This window comes from Mercenaria mercenaria, chromosome 3, assembly GCF_021730395.1.
Source record: "Mercenaria mercenaria strain notata chromosome 3, MADL_Memer_1, whole genome shotgun sequence".
Classification (NCBI taxonomy): Eukaryota; Metazoa; Mollusca; class Bivalvia; order Venerida; family Veneridae; genus Mercenaria; species Mercenaria mercenaria.
Window position 1 is genome coordinate 104,051,776 of NC_069363.1, and position 25,646 is coordinate 104,077,421.

The following is a 25,646-nucleotide window of genomic DNA, read 5'->3' on the forward strand; positions in this document are numbered from 1 at the left end:
AACCAGTAGTGGTCGTCATAGAAATATTTCAAGGGTTAACTCCCTTGAATTAAATAACGGTTTCAAATTTATTCTTGGTCTAGTGATATAGAACTGCTTTCAAGAAATATAAACAGATCTGTGAAAATGATAGATAAACTTGAAGCCAATGTACAAGAGCTTTGTAAAGTCAGTGAGACTCTTGAGCATGAAAACGAAGTTTTAGAAAAAAACAAGAATGAAAGAAGAGGTGTTTCTGATATTACCGTACCAGATACAAATGTTACAAATGCTGTAAAGACAATCAAACAAAAGTTAGAAGAAGTTAAGTCCAAGGAAGATCTAGACATTGAAGAAAATGATGTAGTACCTATAGAGAGTAGAGAGTCGTCCAAAGAAACAACATCTAAGTCTCCTGAAGTCGCTCCGGAGGGAGTAGGTCAGATAGAAGTTAAAGGGTTGCTGGATAGTTATAGGGAATCTTTGAAAGAAAACGTAACAAAAGCAAAAGTTGTGAAGTCATTTAAAGGAAGTCTCCAAAATCAGCCCGATACACTAGCCGGTGGACTGGCAAGGTGATAGTGTTGGTTAACAGTTGTCTCATTTGTTACTCTATTAGCTGTTCCATTGGATTTATTTACTGAAAGTCATCTTGTTATCCCCCGCCGATGAAATCGGGAGGGGGGTATTGAAATGGCGTTGTCCGTCCGTCAGTCCGTCCGTCCGTCCGTCCGTCCGTCCGCAGCCATTTCTCAGTAACTACTTGGTAGAATTTCATGAAACTTGAAATAAACATGAACCAACATACTGCGATGATGCCCGTCAAGTTTTTTTTTTGATTGGTCAATTTCCCTCAGAGTTATTGCCCTTGATTTAATAAAAAATGTCCGTCTGCAGCTATTTCTCAGTAACTAACAGGTAGAATTTCATCAAATTTGAAGTAGACATGAACCAAGATACTGTGCTGATGCCCGTCAAGTTTTTTTTTTGATAGGTCAATTTCCGTCAGAGTTATTGCCCTTGTTTTTAATGAAAAATGTCCGTCTGCAGCCATTTCTCAGTAACTAGCAGGTAGAATTTCATCAAACTTGAAACAGACATGAACCAAGATACTGCGACGATGCCCTTCAAGGTTTTTTTCGATTGGTCAATTTTCCATATAGTTATTGCCCTTTAATTGTTTAAAAATCCACAGATCTGTACATAACAAACCAACCAATTTGGAAGAATTTCATTAAACTTCTTTCATTCTTTTCCATGAACATTTATTATAAACATGTGATGTTGTGTACCTACACCTGGTCACCACCTTACCTTGGTCCCCCCCCCCCACCCTTTCTTCTCTTTTTTTTTTTTTTTTTTTTTCATTTTTCATTTTCTATCAATATTTATAATCAACATGTAAACTGTTGTGTCCTCACCCCCCCCCCCAGCCCCACCCAAACAAACCATTCATTTTCTTTTAATTTGATTTTGACTAATGAAATTATTTGCTTCTTGGTAACATTCTTAACTTTTTGCTGGATATATTTTTTTGCCGTTCCTCAACTCTGACCCTTTCGGCGGGGGATTCCAATTCATCGAATTTGCTTGTTTCATTTTGTTTTGTTGAAGTATGAACTTGTTTGTTTTGTTGTTATTTCACTTTTAATGATTTAGAAAAATTTATCCCCTCCATCCTGCCCATGAAAATGCAAACAAATAAAACAAAACACAGAAACAACAAGCCATTTAGAAAAAGGTAATGTCTATGATGTATTTGCCATGGTATATTATGTTTGTGGTTATACTGTCCCAGCAGTCAAAATATTATACCCTTGTCAAGTGTGGTTTCAGAAATGTTATTGTTAAGTGTTAGATTATGACAAAAAGTCTGTGTCATCCTAATGTGTGAGGAAGGATAATTTGTAATAATATTATGTATTTTGAAAAAAAAAACAACCCAACAAACAACTGAATCAAACAAGTAGTTCAGTCTGAATATACACCTCAGTCTGTCCTGGGACACACATTTCTTTGCACAACTCGAGTCTTCTACAACTGTTATAAAAAATATAAATGTTGTGAAACCTGTACTAAGCAGTCAGACAAGGGAATGACAAAATGAGCCACGCCATGAGAAATCTCACATAGTGCCTTTGCGACATACAGTTTCTCTAATTGCAATAGGCTTTAAAAGCAAACTGCATGGATCCTGACCAGACTGTGCGGATGCGCAGACTAATCTGGATCCATGCTGGTCGCAAATGCACTATGTTGGTTTTCTCTTGGCGCGGCTCATTAATGTGGTTGCTTAAGGTAGATGGCTGCTTAATACTGGTGGCTGTTTAAGGAGGTTCAGCTGTATATAATACTGGTGGCTGTTCGGCTGTATATAATACTGGTGGCTGTTTAAGGAGGTTCGGCTGTATATAATACTGGTGGCTGTTTAAGGAGGTTCGGCTGTATATAATACTGGTGGCTGTTTATGGAGGTTCAGCTGTATATAATACTGGTGGCTGTTTATGGAGGTTCAGCTGTATATAATACTGGTGGCTGTTTATGGAGGTTCAGCTGTATATAATACTGGTGGCTGTTTATGGAGGTTCAGCTGTATATAATACTGGTGGCTGTTTATGGAGGTTCAGCTGTATGTAATACTGGTGGCTGTTTATGGAGGTTCAGCTGTATATAATACTGGTGGCTGTTTAAGGAGGTTCGATTGTATATAATACAGGTGGCTGTTTAAGGAGGTTCGACTGTATATAATACTGGTGGCTGTTTAAGGAGGTTCAACTGTATATAATACTGGTTGCTGTTGAAGGAGGTTCAACTGTATATAATAGTGGTGGCTGTTGAAGGAGGTTCAACTGTATATAATACAGGTGGCTGTTTAAGGAGGTTCGACTGTATATAATACTGGTGGCTGTTTAAGGAGGTTCAACTGTATATAATACTGGTGGCTGTTTAAGGAGGTTCAACTGTATATAATACTGGTGGCTGTTTAAGGAGGTTCAACTGGATATAATACAGGTGGCTGTTTAAGGTGGTTCAACTGGATATAATACTGTGGCTGTTTAAGGTGGTTCAACTGTATATAATACTGGTTGCTGTTTAAGGAGGTTCAACTGTATATAATACTGGTGGCTGTTTAAGGAGGTTCAACTGTATATAATACTGGTGGCTGTTGTAGGAGGTTCAACTGTATATATTACAGGTGGCTGTTTAAGGAGGTTCAACTGTATATAATACTTGTGGTTGTTGTAGGAGGTTCAACTGTATATAGTACTGGTGACTGTGTCAGGAGGTTCAACTGTATATAATACTGGTGGCTGTTTAAGGAGGTTTAACTGTATGTAATACTGGTGGCTGTTTAAGGAGGTTCAGCTGTATATAATACTGGTTGCTGTTTAAGGAGGTTCAGCTGTATATAATACAGGTGGCTGTTTAAGGAGGTTCAGCTGTATATAATACTGGTGGCTGTTTAAGGAGGTTCAGCTGTATATAATACTGGTGGCTGTTTAAGGAGGTTCAGCTGTATATAATACCGGTGACTGTTTAAGGAGGTTCAACTGTATATAATACTGGTGGCTGTTTGAGGAGGTTTAACTGTATATGATACAGGTGGCTGTTTAAGGAGGTTCAACTGTATATAGTACTGGTGGCTGTTTAAGGAGGTTCAGCTGTATATAATACTGGTGGCTGTTGAAGGAGGTTCAACTGTATATAATACTGGTGGCTGTTTAAGGAGGTTTAACTGTATATAATACTGGTGGCTGTTTAAGGAGGTTCAGCTGTATATAATACAGGTGGCTGTTTAAGGAGGTTCAACTGTATATAATACTGGTGTCTGTTTAAGGAGGTTCAACTGTATATAATACTGGTGTCTGTTTAAGGAGGTTCAACTGTATATAATACAGGTGGCTGTTTAAGGAGGTTCAACTGTATATAATACTGGTGGCTGTTTAAGGAGGTTCAACTGTATATAATACAGGTGGCTGTTTAAGGAGGTTCAACTGTATATAATACTGGTGGCTGTTTAAGGAGGTTCAACTGTATATAATACAGGTGGCTGTTTAAGGAGGTTCAACTGTATATAATACTGGTGGCTGTTTAAGGAGGTTCAACTGTATATAATACAGGTGGCTGTTTACGGAGGTTCAACTGTATATACTGGAGGCTGTTTAAGGAGGTTCAACTGTATATAATACAGGTGACTGGTTAAGGAGGTTCAACTGTATATACTGGAGGCTGTTTAAGGAGGTTCAACTGTATATAATACTGGTGGCTGTTTAAGGAGGTTCAACTGTATATAATACTGGTGGCTGTTTAAGGAGGTTCAACTGTATATAATACTGGTGGCTGTTTAAGGAGGTTCAACTGTATATAATACTGGTGGCTGTTTAAGGAGGTTCAACTGTATATAATACAGGTGGCTGTATATAATACTGGTTGCTGTTTAAGGAGGTTCAGCTGTATATAATACAGGTGGCTGTTTAAGGAGGTTCAACTGTATATAATACTGGTGGCTGTTTAAGGAGGTTTAACTGTATATAATACTGGTGGCTGTTTAAGGAGGTTCAGCTGTATATAATACTGGTGGCTGTTTAAGGAGGTTCGACTGTATATAATAATGTAATCATTGCATTTATAAGGAGATATAGTATTAATGTTTGAGATGTTTAAGTAAGACATTTTCTTTAGTATTTATTTATGCATAACTGTTGTAATAACGTAATGGCATTATTATTAAGGAGATATTGAATGCTTAAAGCCCTCTACAGACGGTAAGTTTTTGTTGTACAACACCAATTAAATTCAAGATGTACAGCCAAATATTACCGTGTGTACGATGCTATTCCTTGATTTCGTAAATCTTAAGTCTTGACTCACAGATTAGGACATGTTCTATTTTGTAAGTTTTGCCTTACGTACCACCCACGTTGACAAGCAACAAATTGGTAAATGATTAGTTGATAAGAGGCAAGTGAATGAAATTCCAGAAACAACTGGCGAAAAAATAAACACAAATTTGAATATAAAATGGCTTCTAATGCATAATGGAAAAAGGATGTCACTGAAAAGTTAAATGATTTGAGCCGCGCCATGAGAAAACCAACATAGTGCGTTTCCGACCAGCATCCGTGCAGTCTGGTCCATGCTGTTCGCTAACGGTTTCTCTAATTGCAATAAACTTTGAAAGCAAACATCATTGATCCTGACCAGACTGCGTGGATGCACAGGCTGGTCTGCATCCATGCTGGTCGCAAAGCCACTATGTTGGTTTTCTCATGGCGTGGCTCATTTGTGTCATGCGTAATCAAATTCCTGGGACATAAAAAGGTGAATATTATTTTTTATAATATTAATAGTTTCATTCTTTTCAGTACCTGATGCACTATGTTTACTAGGTTAATCTCTTGTGATTTTTATGGGAATGGAATACTGTCTGTATGTGAAAAATGTACAATTTCAAAATTGTACATCTTTGAGATAATTAGTGTTGTACAACAAAAACTTACGGTCTGTAGAGGGCTTTAGATGTTTAGGTTAGACAGATAGTTTAAGTTTTTATTTACAGGTAACTGTATTACAGAGTATGTTATGATGTATAAAAATATTGCTTTTTTCGTGTTTCAGAGAAATAGAAAAGCCTGTATATCCACAACAACCCCCTCCCCCACCACCACCCCAGCCAGAGCCGCCAAAGAGGCCACTGGTCTTCCCGGTGTATTATGGGAAATCTCTGGTAGCAGAAATCAGGTAGAGTCATTTTCATACAGAATATTCAAAGCAGCAGTGTATGTAATAGTTTGAAAGTTACCACATTTCTTAAATTGTGCTAGTGTAACTTATATCCCAGCTAATACCACCTCAGTAGCCTAGTAATAGAGTGTCCGCCTCAAGTACTGGAAGACATGGGTTCCACCTCTGTCTGCGTCATACCAAAGTCGTAAAATGGTATGCCTCTTTCCATAATTCCAAACCATCTCATTGATCCAAGCTTTTGGAAAAACTGAAGGTGAATGTCATCATGTGAAAGCCTAGATTATTCATTGACAATAGTCCTTAGAATTTTTCTTCATGGGGAATTTTTAAGTTTAGATGTTAGAGTATCGGGCTATAGCAAAATGCTTGAAACTTAAATCTGATACTGACTATATCTGAAATACCAGTTATGGTGCTCAGAATAACAAGAAAAGTCATACTAGTAGTTCCTGGCTTGGCGCTCAGGGTTAAGAGGATAGTGCTAGGACTGTTCAGGCCGGTGCCGGTATAATGTGACATAGCGGGGTATAATGTCATGTGTCTGCATCGTGATAATCCAGTGAGGCAGCACTACAAAGTTCGCACTGCTTCAAGTATCAAGTAGACACCGTTCTTTATGACTGAAATTTTTTTGAAAAGTACACTAAAACAGACCACACACACTTACAACCAAATGATCAGTAAAACAGATCTTGTCCTTTGAAATCAATGGTCTAAATCCAGAATCATTTCTGTAGAATTTTCAGTTTCCTTTGAATTAACATCTGCTAATTCTCTGAAAATACCACCTGGTATTTTTCTTTATCACCTAGTAATTCTCTACAATTATCATCAGGTATGGTAATTATGTCTCCCCCCCTCTAGGGGAGACATATTGTTTTTGCCCTGTCCGTCCATCTGTCCGTCCGTACGTACGTCACACTTCATTTCTGATCATTAACTGGAGAACCATTTGACCTAGAATCTTCAAACTTCATAGGATGGCAGGGCTTATGGAGTAGATGACTATTATTGTTTTTGGGGTCACTCAGTCAAAGGTCAAGATCACAGGGGACTGAACATTGAAAACCATTTCCAATCAATAACTTGAGAACCACTTGACCCAGAGTGTTAAAACTTCATATGATGATTGGTCATGCAGAGTAGATGACCCCTATTGATTTTGGGGTCACTCTAAAGGTCAAGGCCACAGGGGCCTGAGCATGGAAAACCATTTCCGATCAATAACTTTAGAACCACTTGACCCAGAATGTTTAAACTTCATAGGATGATTGGACATATAGAGTAGATGACCTCTATCGTTTTTGGGGTAACTCCATCAAAGGTCAAGGTCACAGGGGCCTGAACATGGAAAACCATTTCCGATCAATAACTTGAGAACCACTTGACCCAAAATGTTGAAACTTCATAGGATGATTGGACATGCAGACTAGATGACCCCTATTGATTTTGGGATTACTCTATTAAAGGTCAAGGTCACAGGGGCCTGAACATGGAAAAACATTTCCGATCAGTAACTTGAGAACCACTTGACCCAGAATGTTGAAACTTCATAGGATGATTGGACATGCAGAGTAGATTACCCCTATTGATTTTGGGGGTCACTATTAAAGGTCACACCATCAAAATTCAAGGTCACAGGGGGCTGAACATAGAAAACTCTTTTCAATCAATAACTTGAGAACCACTTGACCCAGAATGTTGAAACTTAGTGGGATGATTAGACATGCCAAGTAAATGATTCCTATTGCAGTCAACCATCAGTGTCGCTTTGACTTTCGCTCCTGTCCCCTATTGACTCCCTGCCTATTTGACTATGCATTGGGGGAGACATGCGCTTTTCTACAAAAGCATCTTCTAGTTCTCTTTATAAATTATCATCTGCTAATTTTCTACAATTATCATGTAGTAATTCTCTAAATTATCATCTGGTAATTTTCTACAGTTATCATCTGGTAACTAGAGCTGCTTTTGAGAAAAGCGCATGTCTCCCACAACTGCCTAATCGTCTGAATAGTAAGTCCATCTTTATATACTGTTTGCTCACAGAAAATATACCTTTGATAGTTTTGGAGTAAGTGTTGGAGTAAGCGGATAAGTGTTGGAGTAAGCGGCTTATAGGTAATTCAAAGGCCTTTATTCCGAAGTGCCTTGGATGATTGGCTAGTTACCGAGGACTTATTGGCAAACACATTTTGTTCAAGTTAGGTGAAGATCGGATGAGAAATGTTCGACTTAAGAGTGCGGACAAGATTTGTGACAGACGGACGGACACACAGACAGACAGACAGAAGTAAATCAATATGTCTGCCGCCACATAGAGACATCTGGTAATTCTCTGTAATTATCATCTGGTAATTCTCTGTAATTATCATCTGGTAATTCTCTACAATTATCATCTGGTAATTCTCTACAATTATCATCTGGTAATTCTCTACAGTTATCATCTGGTAATTCTCTGTAATTATCACCTGCTAATTCTCTGTAATTATCATCTGGTAATTCTCTACAGTTATCATCTGGTAATTCTCTACAATTATCATCTGCTAATTCTTTACAATTACCAACAATCAACATTAAGTTGGGCCTGCATTGCTGAGTGGTTGCTGCAGGACTTTAAATTGCCTCTCACCACTGTCAGTTCGAAACCTTTCTTGGTGTTTAGAATTCTTTCATGTGAGGGACTTGTCCAGCTGGGTTGCTGAAGGTTTGTGGTTTTCAGGGGTACTCGCCCAAGCCTTAAATGATGCTTGGAAGGCACTACTGCACCGGGGGTTGGTGGGTGGGGATGGGGGTATTGTCTTCCTCCATCTTGAAAAGCTGGAAAGTCACCATATGACCTATCATTATGGCAGTTCGATGATTATACCCGATAACTGAGAAAAAACAAAAGTTACTTGAAGGAAAAACAAAGTCATGATTTATTTGCAGTCAGGTCAAATTCAAAATATTTTATTTACATCTCATTATATGTACAACATGCTGAGTATATAAGAGACAGGTGATATAAACTCATTGAATTCAGAATGTTACACTGATATGTCGCGGGCTTAGCGCAAAACGGTTGTAACTTATATGAAATAAAGAAGGAGTTACAACCGTTTTGCGCTAAGCCCGCGATGTCTGCTTCAAAATAGAACAAGTATAGGATATCAAAAGTTGTAACAAGTGAGGAAAACTATGAGTCTACCTATATTAATATGTTACATATATTAAGTACATGATGTAAACCTAGATCTTCTGTAAAAAAGATAAAAAACGTTCAGCTTTAAGATACCAGATAAAAAAGATTTATTATTTGACAATACAGCTCTTTATTTATGTTAATTTTGCAACATTTGAATGCACAGTTTTAATAGTGATGCTTATACTTATATTTCATTAATTCATTTTAATTTTTTTTCTTGAGAAAATAGTGGTAACTGTTTATAGTAGGACTGAAATAAAGATACTAATTTCCTTCCGTATGTACCAAACTCCACAAGAAAAAACAAAGACTTCTTTAATGTGGTTCTGCCAGAGCCTGATGAAATATATTTATATTCTCAACTAAATACCAGAAAATGTATGCATCTTCTACCCATTACTGGTTACTTATGATATTTGATAAAAGTCTACAAATATGGATCTTGGCAGCATTGTTTCTCTTCCTTACGTTTAGGGATAATGAATAACAGCGTAATGCATCTCTAGCTCGGTCCTCCAGTTCCATACACTGCCCTAGTAGGTTCAGGGCTGTTTCCCTATGTCCGAGGTTTGGTTCCAGGTCAATGGTTCTGATTAGGTTTGAAAGTGCTCTTTGCTTATCTTCATGTCTCCCAAGATTGCTGTAGGTCTTGTATTGTAGAAAGTAGAGGTAAGGGAGAGAATCAACTACAGCACAGTCCATCCATTTATCACGTCTACCTCTGAAAGCTAGGTCCTCTTGTGTAGATCTAAATAGTTCTTGTCTTAGTTCATGTGGAACACATTTAATTTCACATGGCAGAAATCTGACACAGAATGCTATAGTGTACTGTATAGCTTCTTCATTATGATTGTCAGCTATTGCATTGAATCCTCCTCTTCGAGTTTGATGGATGAAATTATGACAATAACAAACAGGCTCAACAATGTTTAGATCATAGTTTGCTTCAATATCTCTGAGAACAATTTCAGTTCTCTGTGTATCCCCTATACAGTACAGCATGTAGGCAAGCTTCAGTTTACCAGATGAAACATCTGTGTTCAGACCCATTGAGATCCAGGTTAGAGCTTCTGGTGATATAGTGTGGTACTGTTGAATGTTGAGGGATGCAAGCACAGATCCCAGGGTTGTACAGAAATATGGTGCCAGAAGGCTGCAAGCTGTATTGTCCAATCCTTGGCATTGGTTAGACAAAATGACTAGTTTGATAATATTTTTCAGCAAAGTTTGTATAGCTTCTTCATAGCTACTGTTCCTTGTTAAAATTAGTTCTTGTAATGCTCCAATAACACGGAATGCAAGTGATAATACTAAACCTCCAGAAACAAAGTCATTTATTTTGAATGGGAGCAAAGAACTCAACTTCAGCCAAAGCCTTACACCAAGACGATCACATTCAATCTCCAATAATGCTCTCCCTTCACTGTTTATAATATAAAGCAGTACTGCAAGAATGTAAGGTTTAGATTCATGAGAAATATGTCCTCTCATCAAGTTGTTTCCAGGTATGATGAAGTGTGGACAGTTTTCATTCAAAATACTGTTATACAAGACAAATAAACACAATGATAGACAAACAAGTAAGTTATTTTCTCTCCAGATGTTAGAATGTGTATTTGCTATACAGTGGAACAGAACTGTTTTACACATGAAACTTGAAATGGTGTCTTCAAAGTGTGGTTTGATGAAGGTTTTTAATATCATCTTGATCAAGACGTAACAACGAATCTGAGTAATATTGAGATTAAACATTAAATGCCTTTCTGCTAAGGATGTTGATATTCTCCATTCAAGCTCTTCAGTGTCACTGCCCTTGCTTCCAACAGCAACAACAAAACATCCAGTGTTGCTGCAATATCTCTTCATTTGATCTGAAGGCCACAGACCTACATCTTGCTGGTCTAGCCATTGTCTACCTTGTAGAGGCCATGTTTTACATGGGAAGGCTAAGACATGGTCAGTATCATTAAACCCAGGTTGCCCTTGTTTTGCATATGCTGGACCATGTCTCACTCCTCCGTTTAAATGTTTAGCTGCAAATGCTGAGATGATTGTATTCTTTAGCAATATTCTTCCTGTTCTGTCTCTGAAAAAGTGTTCATTAGGTACATCATTGTAAGGAAGAGGCGCATCATCTCTCAGGCGTTGTAGTAGACAATAACCAGATGATACAGTCTCATCCTGGATCATCAAGTAATTGTGTACACCAGGTTCCCAGTCAGCCCAGTCTTGTATCACATTACAGTCATTATGACAGATAAGATGATCAATGTCTGATTCAAGTCCCGTTGTAGTTGTTCCCTCACACTGACTGCCTAAGTTATATAAGTTATCAAATGAAGCATTCAGTTGTAATGATATATTATATATAGATTCCTTCAGCAGCATTGTTCTTCTTCTTTTCTGAACAATCCTCTCATCCACCCCAATGTCAGCAAGAACTTCAGACAGTCTCAGTGACACATTCTCAGTATAACCAGGTTGTTGAAACATTCTGAAAATAGATAAAATAAACCTATATAATTATGTAGACTGGCTCTTAATTCCTATTCTGTCATAAAGCTTTCTTAATCTAGCTTGTAAAAGTCAGTTTAAGTAAGGGTTAGAGATATATAGCCCTTTAATTATTTCCTTCAGGTCTTTGCAAAGGGGTATTTTGAGATTATGCTGAATATGATAGCATTAATTGCCAAAGGAATAATAACATACATTTTCTTGATCAATGTTAAAAAAGGCTTTATATTTTAAAATACATACGCCATATTTTCTTGATGTCAAACAAAAGACGTTAGTGTTTAAAATACATGTACAGTACAGCTTGTCTGTAAAGGCCACCCTTTTGTAAGAAAAAAAAAAGGTTTTTGTTGACAGGTTGTTTCTTATTGTTAAATGGGAATAGAAAAGAATGGCCTTGGTAAACAGTTTTCATCTCCACTATTCGGAGGAATAGGGTAACTATTCCACTCGCCCCGACGTCAGCGTCGGTGCTGGTGTTGGCGTGAGGTTTCTTGGTTAAAGTTTTTCGGCAACCTTTGTTTTTCTTTGTTACTATTGCTTATATCAACGTGTTATACTTAGGCTATTTTTAAGGTTAAAAGTTTTTCAGCAACCTTTGTTTTTCTGTCATATCTTTGTTACTATTGTATATATCTTACTGTAACTTCACATAAAGATTGTCCAGCACACAAACAAGGTTTTTGTAGGGGCTGGGCTCATTATACCCAAGGTCAAGGTCACCAAGGTGTTATACTTTAGTTATTTTCAAGGTTAAAATTTTTTCGGCAACCTTTGATTTTCTGTCATATCTTTGTTACTATATTGCTTATGCCTTACTGTAACTTCACATAAACATTGTCCAGCATACAAACAAAGTATGTGCAGGGGTTGGGCCCATTATACCCAAGGTCAAGGTCACCAAGGTGTTATACTTGGAATTATTTTCATGATAATGCTTTCCAGAAGCTTAGTTTATAGACATATTTTTGGTACTTTAAAAGATAATGACCTGAAATTAAAAATATTTCTTTATAATCATCATCTTCATGTGTGGTCACAATCCCGATAACTCTTACTGTATTTTGACAGAATTATGCCCCTTTCATACTTAAAAGTTTTTTGGCAATCTTCGCTTTCTGGATATAACTATTATATAATATGAGATTATTACTTGAAACTTAAAAAGTATCTTTGTCATCATCATCTGCTATGATAATAAATAAAATAAATAAATGAAATAAAATAAAATAAATGAAAAATAAATAAATAGAAATATAATTTGAGTTTAGCTAAGTCTTTACACTTTATGCGCATGTTGTTTCTTTGATTGTTTTTTTCTGATATAATTTAATTCCATCAAAATAAAGAATGTCAGTACACCTTCCATACTTGACCTTTAACCCTTCTGAGTAGTAGGGTCTTTTTATATCTTGGTGTATCTTCCTTTTAAAGTAGAGGTCTCTTATTGAGACATAAACTCATTTTAGTGTCAAATTGCCGAATAGGTGAGCGTGCTGTCTTATAGGGGCATAATTCTAGTTATGGGGATTGTAACCACACATGAAGATGATGATTATAAAGAAATATTTTTAAGTGCACTGCACTGATTGCTATTCAGTCAGTAAATGTCCATCCCTTTGAATAATAAATGGTATTGCTCAAATTGAAAGAGGGCAGGTCCATTTGAGAAATTTAGCAGGGTAAAGGTTATTTAGGATCTTCCTCTGTTTTTATAGGAGGATAACTCAGACATAACACAGCTGTTATCAGTCACTTGTAACTTGCCTTTATAACAGTAAAAATGTACATTATCACATTTAATAATAATATAATAATTATAAAAATAATAATAATAAAACTAATAATAATAATGTCTTAACGAAGGTAGATACTTTCACTGTGGCAGTCGGGTTAAAAACCAAAATTTGTTCCAACAACAGACGTATCAAGTAATTCAAAACATTATTCAACACATTTAAAGAAATAGCTGCACATTTCCTTGTCTTGGGTTATCTTTTTTATTTATTTAATATTTTGCTGCATTCCAGAAGTGACTGATTTTAGCTCTTGGGGCTTCCATGTCTAAGTGCCTAATGCCACTGACTTCAAAATCATTTGCCCCTTGCCGATGTGAATTCTTCATGTTAAGTCAATGGTTCTCTCCAGGTGCATGCCAGTGACGAAATGATGCACGGAAGGGCACCTGGGGTCTTCCTCCACCATCAAAGCTGGAAAGTCGCCATATGACATAATAATTGTGTAGGTGCAACTTAACAAAATTCAACCCAAAAGTTTTCTTTGCCTAGCTGTATTTGTAGTGCAAACTGTGATGAACTACATGATTCTCCCATTATTTCCTGTGATTCACTGTTTCCTACAGAGAGCAAAAAAGCTGGGTGCAGCATTTTGTGTCTTAACATGATCATTTTTGCAATGAAAAAATTCCATTTCCCTGCTAAATTTCTATAATGAACTTGCCCATCTTTCAGTTTGGACAGTACCATTAACTGTAAAAAAGGGTGTTTAGCGAAAATACACTGACTGAATGGCAAACAGTGCAGATCTTTATCAGACTGCATGAATGTGCAGACTGATTATGATCTACACTTGTCGCAAAGGCAGAATCAGTCGTGTCCAGCATGATAAGGGTTTAGACATTTCCTTGTATTTAAACTTAAATTCAGTTTGTAAATCATATCATTTTGAACATTGTATATTTTCAGTGCAATTCGCCAGGCATATTTACAAAATGGAGGTAATGACCCGGATGTTCTGGCACAGATGTCACAGATGCAGGCCGAGGCGCAGGCCATAGAGGACCAGATGAACCAGAAACCGGAACATAAATCTCCTCGAGGTATGTACTTGACTTCAACCAGTGTGTGAGCATAAGTGTTTCGCTCTCTGTTGTAAAATTTTACGAGAAAATATTCAACCTTCACCACATTGATTCTTGTTAAAATTAATACAAGTTTGAGTGAATACCCTAGTTACTATGGCAACACACAGTAAAAACTTTATAAGCTTTTGTCTTAGAATCCACAATAACTTGAGTTTAGATATGTAGAATTACGTAATAAACTTGTATCAAATCCTTTTTATCTCATTTTTTCGAAGAAAAAGTAGAGCATCGACGTCCATCATTTATTTATACGTAGACAGAAACTTTAAAACCTCTAAAGACAAAATAACTTTAGACACAATAGCTGGGGCTTAGGTATTTGGGATGAAGCATTGTGGATCTGTTTCAAATTACTATACAGAAATGAAACAGTAACAAAACACCAATGAAGCTTGTTTAGCCAGTAGAGTATCTGGAGGAGTAGAGGGGGGCCACAGAGACCATAATTACCATATGTACAGAATGTGCTGATTTGTAGCAGTAAACTCCTGGCATTTTATTTCATGTTTTTATACGCCTGTTTGAAAAACGGGATGTATTATGGGATGCCCCTGGGGGGCAGGCGGCGTCCACAGACTTTGTCCAGAGCATATCTTCTTCATGCATGGATGGATTTTGATGTCACTTGGCACAATTGTTCACCATCATAAGACGTCATGCACAAGAACCAGGTCCCAATTTCACGAAAAAACTTTAGTTATTGCTTAGCTAAGTCTGTTATTTCAGATGCTTGTTTTTGCCCTTTATGCGTCTTCAATCTATTTCAGGACCGTATGTGACTTTTTCATAGATCAAAACACAACATTTCCGAATTTTACAGAAAACAAAGTATAGAAATATAAAGAATACTTAAGCGAATACTTAAGTTTGTTATATCTTGCTTAAATAGAAATATCATATTTGCGTGACTGAAATAAGTACTGCTATCAAATACTACAAACAACAGTATAATTTAGCTATAAATACATTGATATAGAAATAAATCAACATTAAATAACAATAACTTAAGCAATAGCATGATTTTGAAATAACAGACCTAACTAAGTAATTACTTACGTTTCCTCATGAAATTGGGGCCAGGTCCCTAGGTCTATGGTCAAGGTCACACTTAGAGGTATAAGGTCAAATTCAAGAATGACTTTGTCCGGAGCATATCTTCTTCACGCATGAAGGGATTTTGATGTTACTAGGCACAATTGTTCACCATCATGAGACGGATTGTCCTGCGCAAGAACCAGGTCCCTAGGTCAAAGATCAAGGTCACGCTTAGAGGTCAAAGGATACAAGAATTAAAACTTTGTCTGCAGCATTTCTTCTTCATGCATGGAGGGATTTTGATGTATCTTAGCACAAATGTTAACCACAATGAGACGGAGTGTCATGCGAAAGAACCAGGTCCCTAGGTCTAAGGTCAAGGTCACACTTAGAGGCCAAAGATCAGATACAAGAATGACTTTGTCCGGAGCATTTCTTCTATATGCATGGAGGGACTTTAATGTAACTTGTCACAATGTACACCATTATGAGACGGAGTGTCATGCGCAAGAATCAGGTCCTTAATTTAGAATTACTTCCCTTTGTTGTTACTACAAATAGCTGATATTGTAACTTTCTAATTACTGGTCGTAGGAAAAAAAGGAGACCACTTTTCTTTAGTACAACATGCATGTTACATCCAATAATAAGGTGTTCTTTGACCTATCTCTACCTGGTAAGGATGTTTGTGTGGACTTAGATTTTTTTTTAAAGATTAACTTCTTTTAGTTGTTATTTAAATAACTTCTATAACCTTTTTTATAATTGACCATAGAGAAAAACCAAAACCACTTTTCTGTGGTACAACATAGATGTTACTTTCAAATTTTAGGTGTATTTAAGGTACCTATACTTGGTAAGGAGTTTTTTTGTGGACTTAGAAAAACAGAAGAATTACAATAATTACTACTCAACCACAGAATTAAAATTCAATTTGCAAATACAGGTGCTAGTGTAAAGAAATTTGCTATGACGGGCATATATTGTGACATTCTGGCACTCTTGTTCCTCAATATTTACTAAAGGTATATTCTATTTAACAAATAATCAAGGTCTTCGAGTGGTTGTTCATCTAATATACCATGGTTCAGAGTTCTGACGCGAAGGAATTTAACCTTGAGGGCATTAGCCTGAGTGGTTCAATACTAAAGCATCAGAAGGATGAACTGTGGTAAATTAGATGATAAATCACAAGAAGGCCTTGATTGTTTTCATTCTGACATGCTCATTGACATATTTCAATAAATATTATGCTGGACTTCATTTACGCAAGGAGTAATGTATCGGATGTCATGTGGCAATTTGACATCATAATTGACATCATATGCTCTCTCTTACTGGTCCGCTCGTCAACCGTTGTTTATCGCAGAATATACAGAACTTGATTTCCTTCTTTGTTTAACTGGAAATCAAATTGAACCATGTTAGAATGTAAACTGTTTAATTGTGTTGTCTGTAGACCAAAGAAATAAAGTATTCTGAAACATTACCTATATAACTACTAGTGGCATACTAATTCCTTTATATGTTTTGCGATCTTCAGAGAAACCAAAAGACAATGATGCCACATTCAGACTCCTAGAAATGGAGAATGACCGGTTGAACCAACAGCTACGTCTGCTGCAGGAACAGAACATACTAGCTCAGAACCGGAACAAATCCGATAAAGAAGGTAAAGAAGTTCACTTGCACATTTCTGTTCCTAAATCTTTATTTGGTGCAAAAAGATACAAAAAACGAAAAATGAGAGAAAACAGTTTTCCACCACCAGTGATAAATGATCAACAACTGGTTGGTGTGATACAGCCGATGCAAACTATACAGTCTTACAGTTATGTTCCACAGCAACCATACCTTACTGTATATAATTTTCCACAAGAGCAGCCGTCAGTTCCAATGTACAGCATCCCACAACCACTACAGCAGCAGACGCTACAGCAGCAGAGGCCACAGCAGCAGACGTTCGATACATACCCGTCTGCTCAGCAGACACAAATGACGACTACTTACAATGTAAATAAACAAGATACAGATGCTAGAAGTTATCATTCAGAACCAAACAGATGGTCGGGTGAAAAGGTAATTAAGTATACAGCAGCACACCTGCCTGATGGATCGGTACACATTTCAAGGTCAAATACCTTTGCACATGTAGGTCAGAGGCATAAAACTCATGTTCCCCCTCTCGACCTAAGGGATCTGATATCTCCAACTGGAAGTAAATACAATAAACGAAATAAAAATACTATAGAAAATGAACCTAAAAGTCGGGTCAGCAGCGGTAAATCTGGGAAGAATAAACTCCGCCCCTTCACTACAAAGCTTAGTCATGTATCCGAGGATGTTGAACTAGGCTCAAACCCACCAACAGGTGGAGCTGCCAACAATTTACTGCCTGTCCATGTGCAAGAGCAAAGGTCAGGGTCACAGGGGAGACCAAGGTCAGGAGAGGAGGAGCAGCCTCAGATTGATAACTATAACATGAGAAACCCCGCATACTCTCCAGAAAATAGACGACCAAACTCGAACCAGACTGTGAGGTCACTGGAAAGTGAAAATGCAGACAGGGACCTGTATAGTCCAGATGGAAAAGGGGACTCCCCTGTTGAGGACCAAACCCCTGATGTTGCTTGGCAGGTCAGGCGGTCCAGTCCTTCGCAACAAAATACCTTTGACTTCCAGTACTGAAGACAAGGATATAGAAATATATGTATATTATATATATTTTTTTTTTTTATAGTTTTCAGGTTAAAAGTTTTAATTGATCACAATACTCAAAGTGCCTAAGTAGTAATAAATAAAATGTATATTTTCAGGGCTGGTATTATTTGTTACACAGATTTTGAGATTTTAAGTATAACATGAAGCATTATAATTAAGTAATATTTGCTGTTCCACATAAAGGTTCAGCAGTCAAGTTAGGCAAGTCACTTTAATGTTGTTATTAACCCTTAGCCTGCTGCAGGCGAATTTAACGGCCTATGCAAACAGCTTGGAACCAGATCAGACGCCGATTAAATCGGCGTCTGATCAGGTTCCAAGCTGTTTGCTACTCTGACAATATTTCTTCCAATTTTGGAGTAAATTGAATGAACTTTACAATTTTAGCAGACGATATTTTCAGCAGACGACAATTTATCTAGCATGCTAAAAGTTAATGTTGTTATTAATATAAAGTCAAGAGTTATACTTACTTTAGATAATTACATTTTACAGCTCTATTTCTCAACAAAGGTACTTCAGTTTTATCCCAATATTTTGAAATAAGAGCTTCATAGTGTTATTGGGTATGGTGACGTTATTTTAGCTAGTACAAGATGTTCATGTACAAAATTGATATATTTTTAGTTCAACTGTTTAATTTTTTTCAAATATTAGATCTTTTGTAATCATCCTTCCATTGGCACCGGTGTCTGTGTCAGAAAAGGTTAAAGTTTTACATGTGAGCAGGATTCTCAGAGACTACCATACTTGGTCAAATACTTTCAAACTTTGCTCATGTCTTTGGCGTTGTAAGATGACATCCTTGGACAAGTTACATAACTCTGTAGCTTTTGTCAGAATTATGCCCCTTTTTAACGTAGAATTTTATGTTCAAGTTTTGCGTATAAGCTGGTTTCTCAGAAAAACTACTAGGCCAAATGCTTTAAAGTTTCAAAAATGTCTTAGCCATCATGAGATAACCTCCCAGGACAAGCTACATAACTCTAGCTTTTCTTTTATCAAAATTATGCTCCCTTTAAACATAGAAAATTTGTGATAGTTTTGCATGCAAGCATGTTGCTTCCAACACTTATGTTAAGGTCAGCTTTTCTCCTAAACTATCAAAGCTATTGCTTTAAAACTTGCAACAACACTTGTTCACTGTAAAATGCTGTACAGAAAGACACATAATTCTGTTCTGCTTTTTTGCAAGAATTATGGCCCATTTTGGACTGAGAAAATATCATAAAAACACAGGGGTAGGACAATATTTCTATTATACAGAGACAAAAAAAGTCAGATGAGCGTCTGCACCTGCAAGGTGTACTCATGTTTTCTGTTTGTGGCAAGGGGTTTGATTCCTCAAGTTGTAAGTCATTGTAAGCTACTCTGTGTGTTTCAAGACCTTTGGTCTTTGAATGAATCAAACCAAGGATGAAGTATTGTAATCTCTATCATGTTTGGCACCCTATAGAGTTTTTACCAACACTTCAGTAACAGTTTCAGTTGCAGTACAGGTCCTCTAAGGCCCTTCATTAGGCATTTATACAGGTTATAGGGAAATATAAATGATTTTTCAGGGTACCCTTTCTTTATCTCTTTATCATTGAAATAGTGCATATTGCATGCATATAGCATATACAGTAGTAGTGCAATGGATTCCTTTAGTATTCAGACATTTATAAATGTGCTAGATAATACTTTTTACCACAAAATTACCATTTTATATTATTACTTCTACTTTTGGCAAATAAATGTGCATGTTTTTAGATATATGTATCACATATGTTGCTTAAAGATATGTTTGCTACATGTAAACTAGTAATTGTATCTTGAATTCCAGTGTTATTTAATATTCAATTTGATAATTATCCCCCTTGTTTTACACTGATTTTTATATTATGGACTCAACACTGGAATTGAATGAAACAGGTATCCTGACAGATGTTTAAAAATTACAGTAATTTGCAAATTGCAATTCCTTTTTTTCGTTTTGGTTAATTATTCACATAAGAGATTCAATTTTGTTTATTTCATTGTAAGATAGAAATTTATAACAATCTTATCAGTGAATTATCAAAACTTTAGATTGAAATATGTCAGGAATATTTCAAATATATATTTTTCATTGGTAAGAAACTAGAAAATGGATAAATTTAGTCAACATGAGAGACAAAGAAAATTTGTTTTACATGTATGGTCAAAATATCTTTCTCTCATGAAAACCATATCTTTCATTTTCAATCATGGCACTCAAGAAGATATTGCATATTGTGTAACAGTTCTCAAATGAAAGAAATTTCAGTGTTACATAGAAACAAACAAATATCCTCTGTGTCACATTAGATGCAGTATTTCATGAATGACATAGCCACAAGTGAAAATGAAAGATACAATGTCATCGATGAAAGATATTTTGATCTTGCATTGAAATTTTCTTTTTTTTATTTCATGTTTTAACTAAATTTTACACTTTTAATAGTTTCCTACTTGTGAAAATAGTAAGGTAAATTGAACTCATTATTTCACGGAAAAAACTTGAAATTATTTCCAGTAATGCCACTTTTCTTATGTCAAGGATATTTTTGTATATGTAGAGCATACATAATTTATCTAATTATTAGAACAAAAAGGAATTCTTGACAGATAAAAAAAAATGAATTGTGTTTATGAAATAAAACAGTAGTAATTTATAAGATTGAATAAATGACTTTAAAGTCCAGTATTTGTAATTATTCTTTTCTATATGTAATATTTTCTCTAAGACTGAAAGACTGTCATTCTGTAAACTGAAAATATGTTTGTTTCCTGAATAACACCTGTCCTTTACTAGTAGAATATAGTACAGTCTGTGCTGATCAAATTTGCAACATAGAGTTCATGTTTCAAAGAGATTCTGTAAACATTTGGCTTGTTGGAAAGAACATGTTCACCCTTTTTGTAGTGCAGTCTGTAAATTACTGGATTTAGTGATAACATTATGAAAAAGAGCGTTCATTTTTATTAGTCTGGAGACTGAAAACATACATATTTTTATTCATGATTGCACTGTTTATAGTTCTTGTTTTTCAGCTCACTGCAGTGGAGTTTTATATTGTTGATAATTGCTCGGTTGTGTTTTGCCTGCATTTCTGTACCCACCCACACTATCATTCTGGCATGTCACTACCCTACAACCCTACCTCACTTTTATTTCACTCACATCTGTATTTTCAATACCTATTGGATTTGTTCACTTTTTAACACCTGGTTGATTCACGTTTAATATTTGGAGACCTATAACACCAAAAGATCTAAAGTGCTTGATAAGAATTTCTTTAAATTTGGATTTGATGAAAAAATTCTAATCATCTTCAATTTTAATGTTTTTCTTCTCTTATGTATAAGTAAAACATATTGATATCATATTGACTTTGGTTACGGATATTGTACTGATATCATATTGACTTTGGTTATGGATATCTTTCTGATACCATATTGACTTTGGTTACGGATATTGTACTGATATCATATTGACTTTGGTTACGGATATTGTACTGATATCATATTGACTTTGGTTACGGATATTTTACTGATATCATATTGAATTTGGTTACGGATATTGTACTGATATCATATTAATTTGATTACGGATATTGTACTGATATCATATTGACTTTGGTTACGGATATTGTACTGATATCATATTGACTTTGGTTATGGATATCATACTGATATCATATTGAATTTGGTGATGGATATCAGAGATGTAATACCTATAAAATCAGCTTTAACCCTTATCATGGTGGACACAATTGATTCTGCCTTTCCAACCAGGGTAGATCATGATCGGCCTGCACATCTGTGCAGTCTGATGATGATCTGCACTGTTCACTATTCAGTCAATATCTTTTTGGTAAGCACCCCTTTTAACAGTTATTGGTACAGTCCAAACTGAAAGATGCAGAAGTTCATTGTCGAAATTTAGCAGGGTAAGGGTTAACTAAAATGGAAATGATTTTGGGATGGAAGAGTATTTACCTCCCCAGAATGCAACTGCATAAACTATGTATAATTTATAAGAGATTCATTTAACCAGAAAAAATTGATTTGGTAAATTGAATAAAGCAACTTTTATTGTAAACTTGGCACTTAACCCCAATAAAATATTATTTGCCTTTATATGATGTCATGAGATGATTAAATGAAATAATTAATCTTTTGAGTTCTTTTTATGGTTATTAGCATTAAAGTTTCAATTGTATACTCACTGAATGTAAACTAGTTTATAAATCTCTGTTACTATTTCTTACCACATATCTCTTCTTAAGCCTTTCCTGACCCCACCTCCCACTTCCTCAGTCCCTTTGTGGTTTGTTAGTATAAGGGTTAGATGTTATGTAGTAAAGGTTTATAATTGAACTACCAAGGCACAACAATTTTCTATATAAAGATTTGTGAATTCAGACACAATACTAAACATGAAAATTATTGAAGAACATTTTATCTCGCTGCAGATGAGCTGGAACGAGAACTGAGACGGTTGCAACGTGAACATTTAGAGAAAATGTACGGGTTACAAAAGGAGCTTGATGATTTACGAATATTGTTGATGATGCAACGGAACCAGCCACCACCACCGCCCCCTACCCAGCCAAACACAATAATCCACCAGGCGGCTCAGCCCCCTGTTTCCTTGGTAACGAGTTAATAATTTATATTTCTAACTGTTGCTATTTTTATAAAAGAAATATGATCATTCTATTTGATTATGATGGCAATACATGGATTGAAATTTGACAGAAAAAAGTATTTGCCTGTCAATTTTCTTTTTCAATTTAATTATCAAATTGTTTTGGAAAATAATTTTTTGCTTTTACAACTTTAACTGTACTGGAAATGTTGCTTTAATTAGAAGGATGTATGTTCTAAAATTGTCATACTGATAGTGAAATAGATGATGATGATGATGATGATGATGACAGCAATAACTGAAGCTGTAGTTGTTATATTGTAAAAGGAAAATTAGTGGTAATATACTCTGGGTAAATCACATGGGTAAAACAATTATTAAACATGGTATATGACAATTAACTTGTATACCAATGATGATATGGATGATGATATGACGCAACAACAGAAGTGTATTCTTGTTTGTAAGGAAATTAGTGTAACTTACTGGTAAATCACACGGCTTAAACAATTATTGAAATGGTATAGACAATTAATTGTCATACTATGATGATGATGATGATGATGATGATGATGATGATAACAGCAACAACAGAAGCTGTAGTTCTTGTATTGTAAAAGGAAAATTAGTGGTAATATACCCTGGGTAAATCACACGGGTAAAACAATTATTAAACATGGTATATGACAATTAACTTGTCATACCTAATGATGATGATGATGATGATGATGATGATGATGATAACAGCAACAACAGAAGCTGTAGTTCTTGTATTGTAAAAGGTAAATTAGTGGTTATACACTCTGGGTAAATCACATGGGTAAAACAATTATTGAACATGGTATATGACAATTATCTTGTCATACCTAATAATGATGATGATGATGATGATGATGATCACTCTGATTATGAAGAAGGGAAGAAACTGGTAACATCCTGAAGGTATATCACTGCACAGTACTAATTCACATGTTTGATATTGCATAGCATATTATTAATATCACTTAAATTTCTTAAAAAAAAAATACATTTAAGTGTAGCATAATCATTAAAATAAGTAGCATTATGTCACTGCATGTTAGCTGCGTAGCACATCATGTTAGTACAGATTTTCAATATAATATATTGGAAGATAATGGCACTATATTTGGCACTCAGTGTAGACCATCATGTTAGTACAGATTTTCAATATAATGTATTGGAAGATAATGGCACTATATTTGGCACTCAGTGTAGACCATCATGTTAGTACAGATTTTCAATATAATATATTTGGAAAATAATGTCACTATATTTCAGTGTAATACATAAAGTCACATCAAATTCTCAATATGTAGGGCTCAACAGTTTCTTTGAAAGCAACTCTACCTGCAGGACAAGTTGCCTAGAATTTACACTTGTCCTGCCACTATCTGCAAATTTCTCTCTGCTTTATTTTTTGTCTAGAAAGGTTGTTTTAATTGTATGTAACTGTTTTTTTTTTTTTATTTTCTTTCATTGTCTCAATGTTTTAGTTTGTTAGTGTAGTTTGTCACAAATAAGAAATGCGTTGGTTTTAGTGTGCTTTGCATTTGTATTTGCTTTAGTTTAACCTTCACCTTGCAAAACTTCTAAAATGGACTGGTCTGTCATTCAATTTGGGAGTATTATTTATCATTTGATATTTACAGACCAAAAGCAAACAGTGCAGACCAAGGTCCGCCTGCACATATGTACAGGCTGATCTTGGTCTGCTCTGGTCGCAAAGGCAAAATCACTTGCCACCAGCAGGCTAAATGTTAACTGTGTTTGTATGTAATTAATAACCATCTTTGCTTATATTTTACGGTCTTTCTATGCAGTTAAACATCTTTGCTTTAATTAAGTTTCTATGAAAATGCAGTTAAGGTAGTTCTGCACGTTTGATAAACCGGAAGTGATGGCGTAACGTCATTTATCCGGAAAACGTGGAATAAAGCCTGGATTCTGTGTACGGAAATGAAATTCTTTTTATGAAATAATAGCAACCTATGAGAAAATTTATTACAATGGCACTGTTACTAAAGTTAAAATATGATATTAAAACATCCGACACGTTAAAAATTCAAAATAATGTCTTTAAATTAGCGTGAATAGTGCGATTCACTTTAATCATCGTCAAATATTTCAAAATTAAGCACATGGACCTATACATTTTATTTCACCACATTATAGGTCATATGTTTATTTACAACTGTGGGAAGTTTCATTAAAGTCTACATTGTAGAAAAATTTCTATTCGCGAAAATGTTATGAAAGTTACGATTTTCCCGATAGACTTCCATTACGAAAAAATGCATGAAGTCTAATTTTTTCAAATCTACTAGACTATCATTTTTATTTGCTGAATTTTCAAGGTATATTCTGAAGTTTTGAAAAATCAGTGTTTAATCAAATTCTACATTGTAGACAAAAATTCGAACCAAACGTGCAGAACTACCTTAACTGTCTTTGCTTTAATTTAGTTGTGTTTCGGTGCAATTAACCATCTTTGCTTCAATACACTATACTAACGATTTTTTTTTAAATAAAAGTTTTCTTGCATGTCTTTGATAAATGTTTATTCAGAAGCTGTTTGTTAACAAGTAAAGTTGTTTAACTTATAACAAAGTTTATATAAATTTACACAAAATTTTATGATTGTAACAGGTTTATTAATTAGTTGTACTTTTTGTTTACTTGCTTGAATTTTTCAACAGATGATTGACTGTAACTGCAAAAAATAAGATTCTGTTTGTTTCTGTCCTATTTTAAGATTTATTTTATTAACAGAAATAAAAAAAAAAATGTTTAAAGTTTGAAGTATTGAAAAGCTCACTTATAAATCTTGTCTGATTTTGGTGCATTTTGAAAGTAGAACTATTTTTTTATTATTATTATTTAAACACATGTCTCAAAATTGAGCC

The 25,646-nt window shown here is 35.4% G+C and overlaps 1 protein-coding gene across 15 annotated transcripts in view; it reads left to right on the plus strand.

Annotated features, from left to right (window-relative positions):
- LOC123523797 (uncharacterized) overlaps positions 1-25,646 on the plus strand; it is a 97,645-nt gene that overhangs the window by 65,203 nt on the left and 6,796 nt on the right. For all 15 annotated transcript variants that reach the window (XM_053539590.1, XM_053539594.1, XM_053539595.1 and 12 more), the window contains 4 exons: positions 5,599-5,721; positions 14,134-14,267; positions 16,891-17,019; positions 22,547-22,728. In XM_053539590.1, the coding sequence (XP_053395565.1) occupies positions 5,599-5,721; positions 14,134-14,267; positions 16,891-17,019; positions 22,547-22,728 (568 nt within the window). The remainder of the gene's footprint in view (positions 1-5,598; positions 5,722-14,133; positions 14,268-16,890; positions 17,020-22,546; positions 22,729-25,646) is intronic.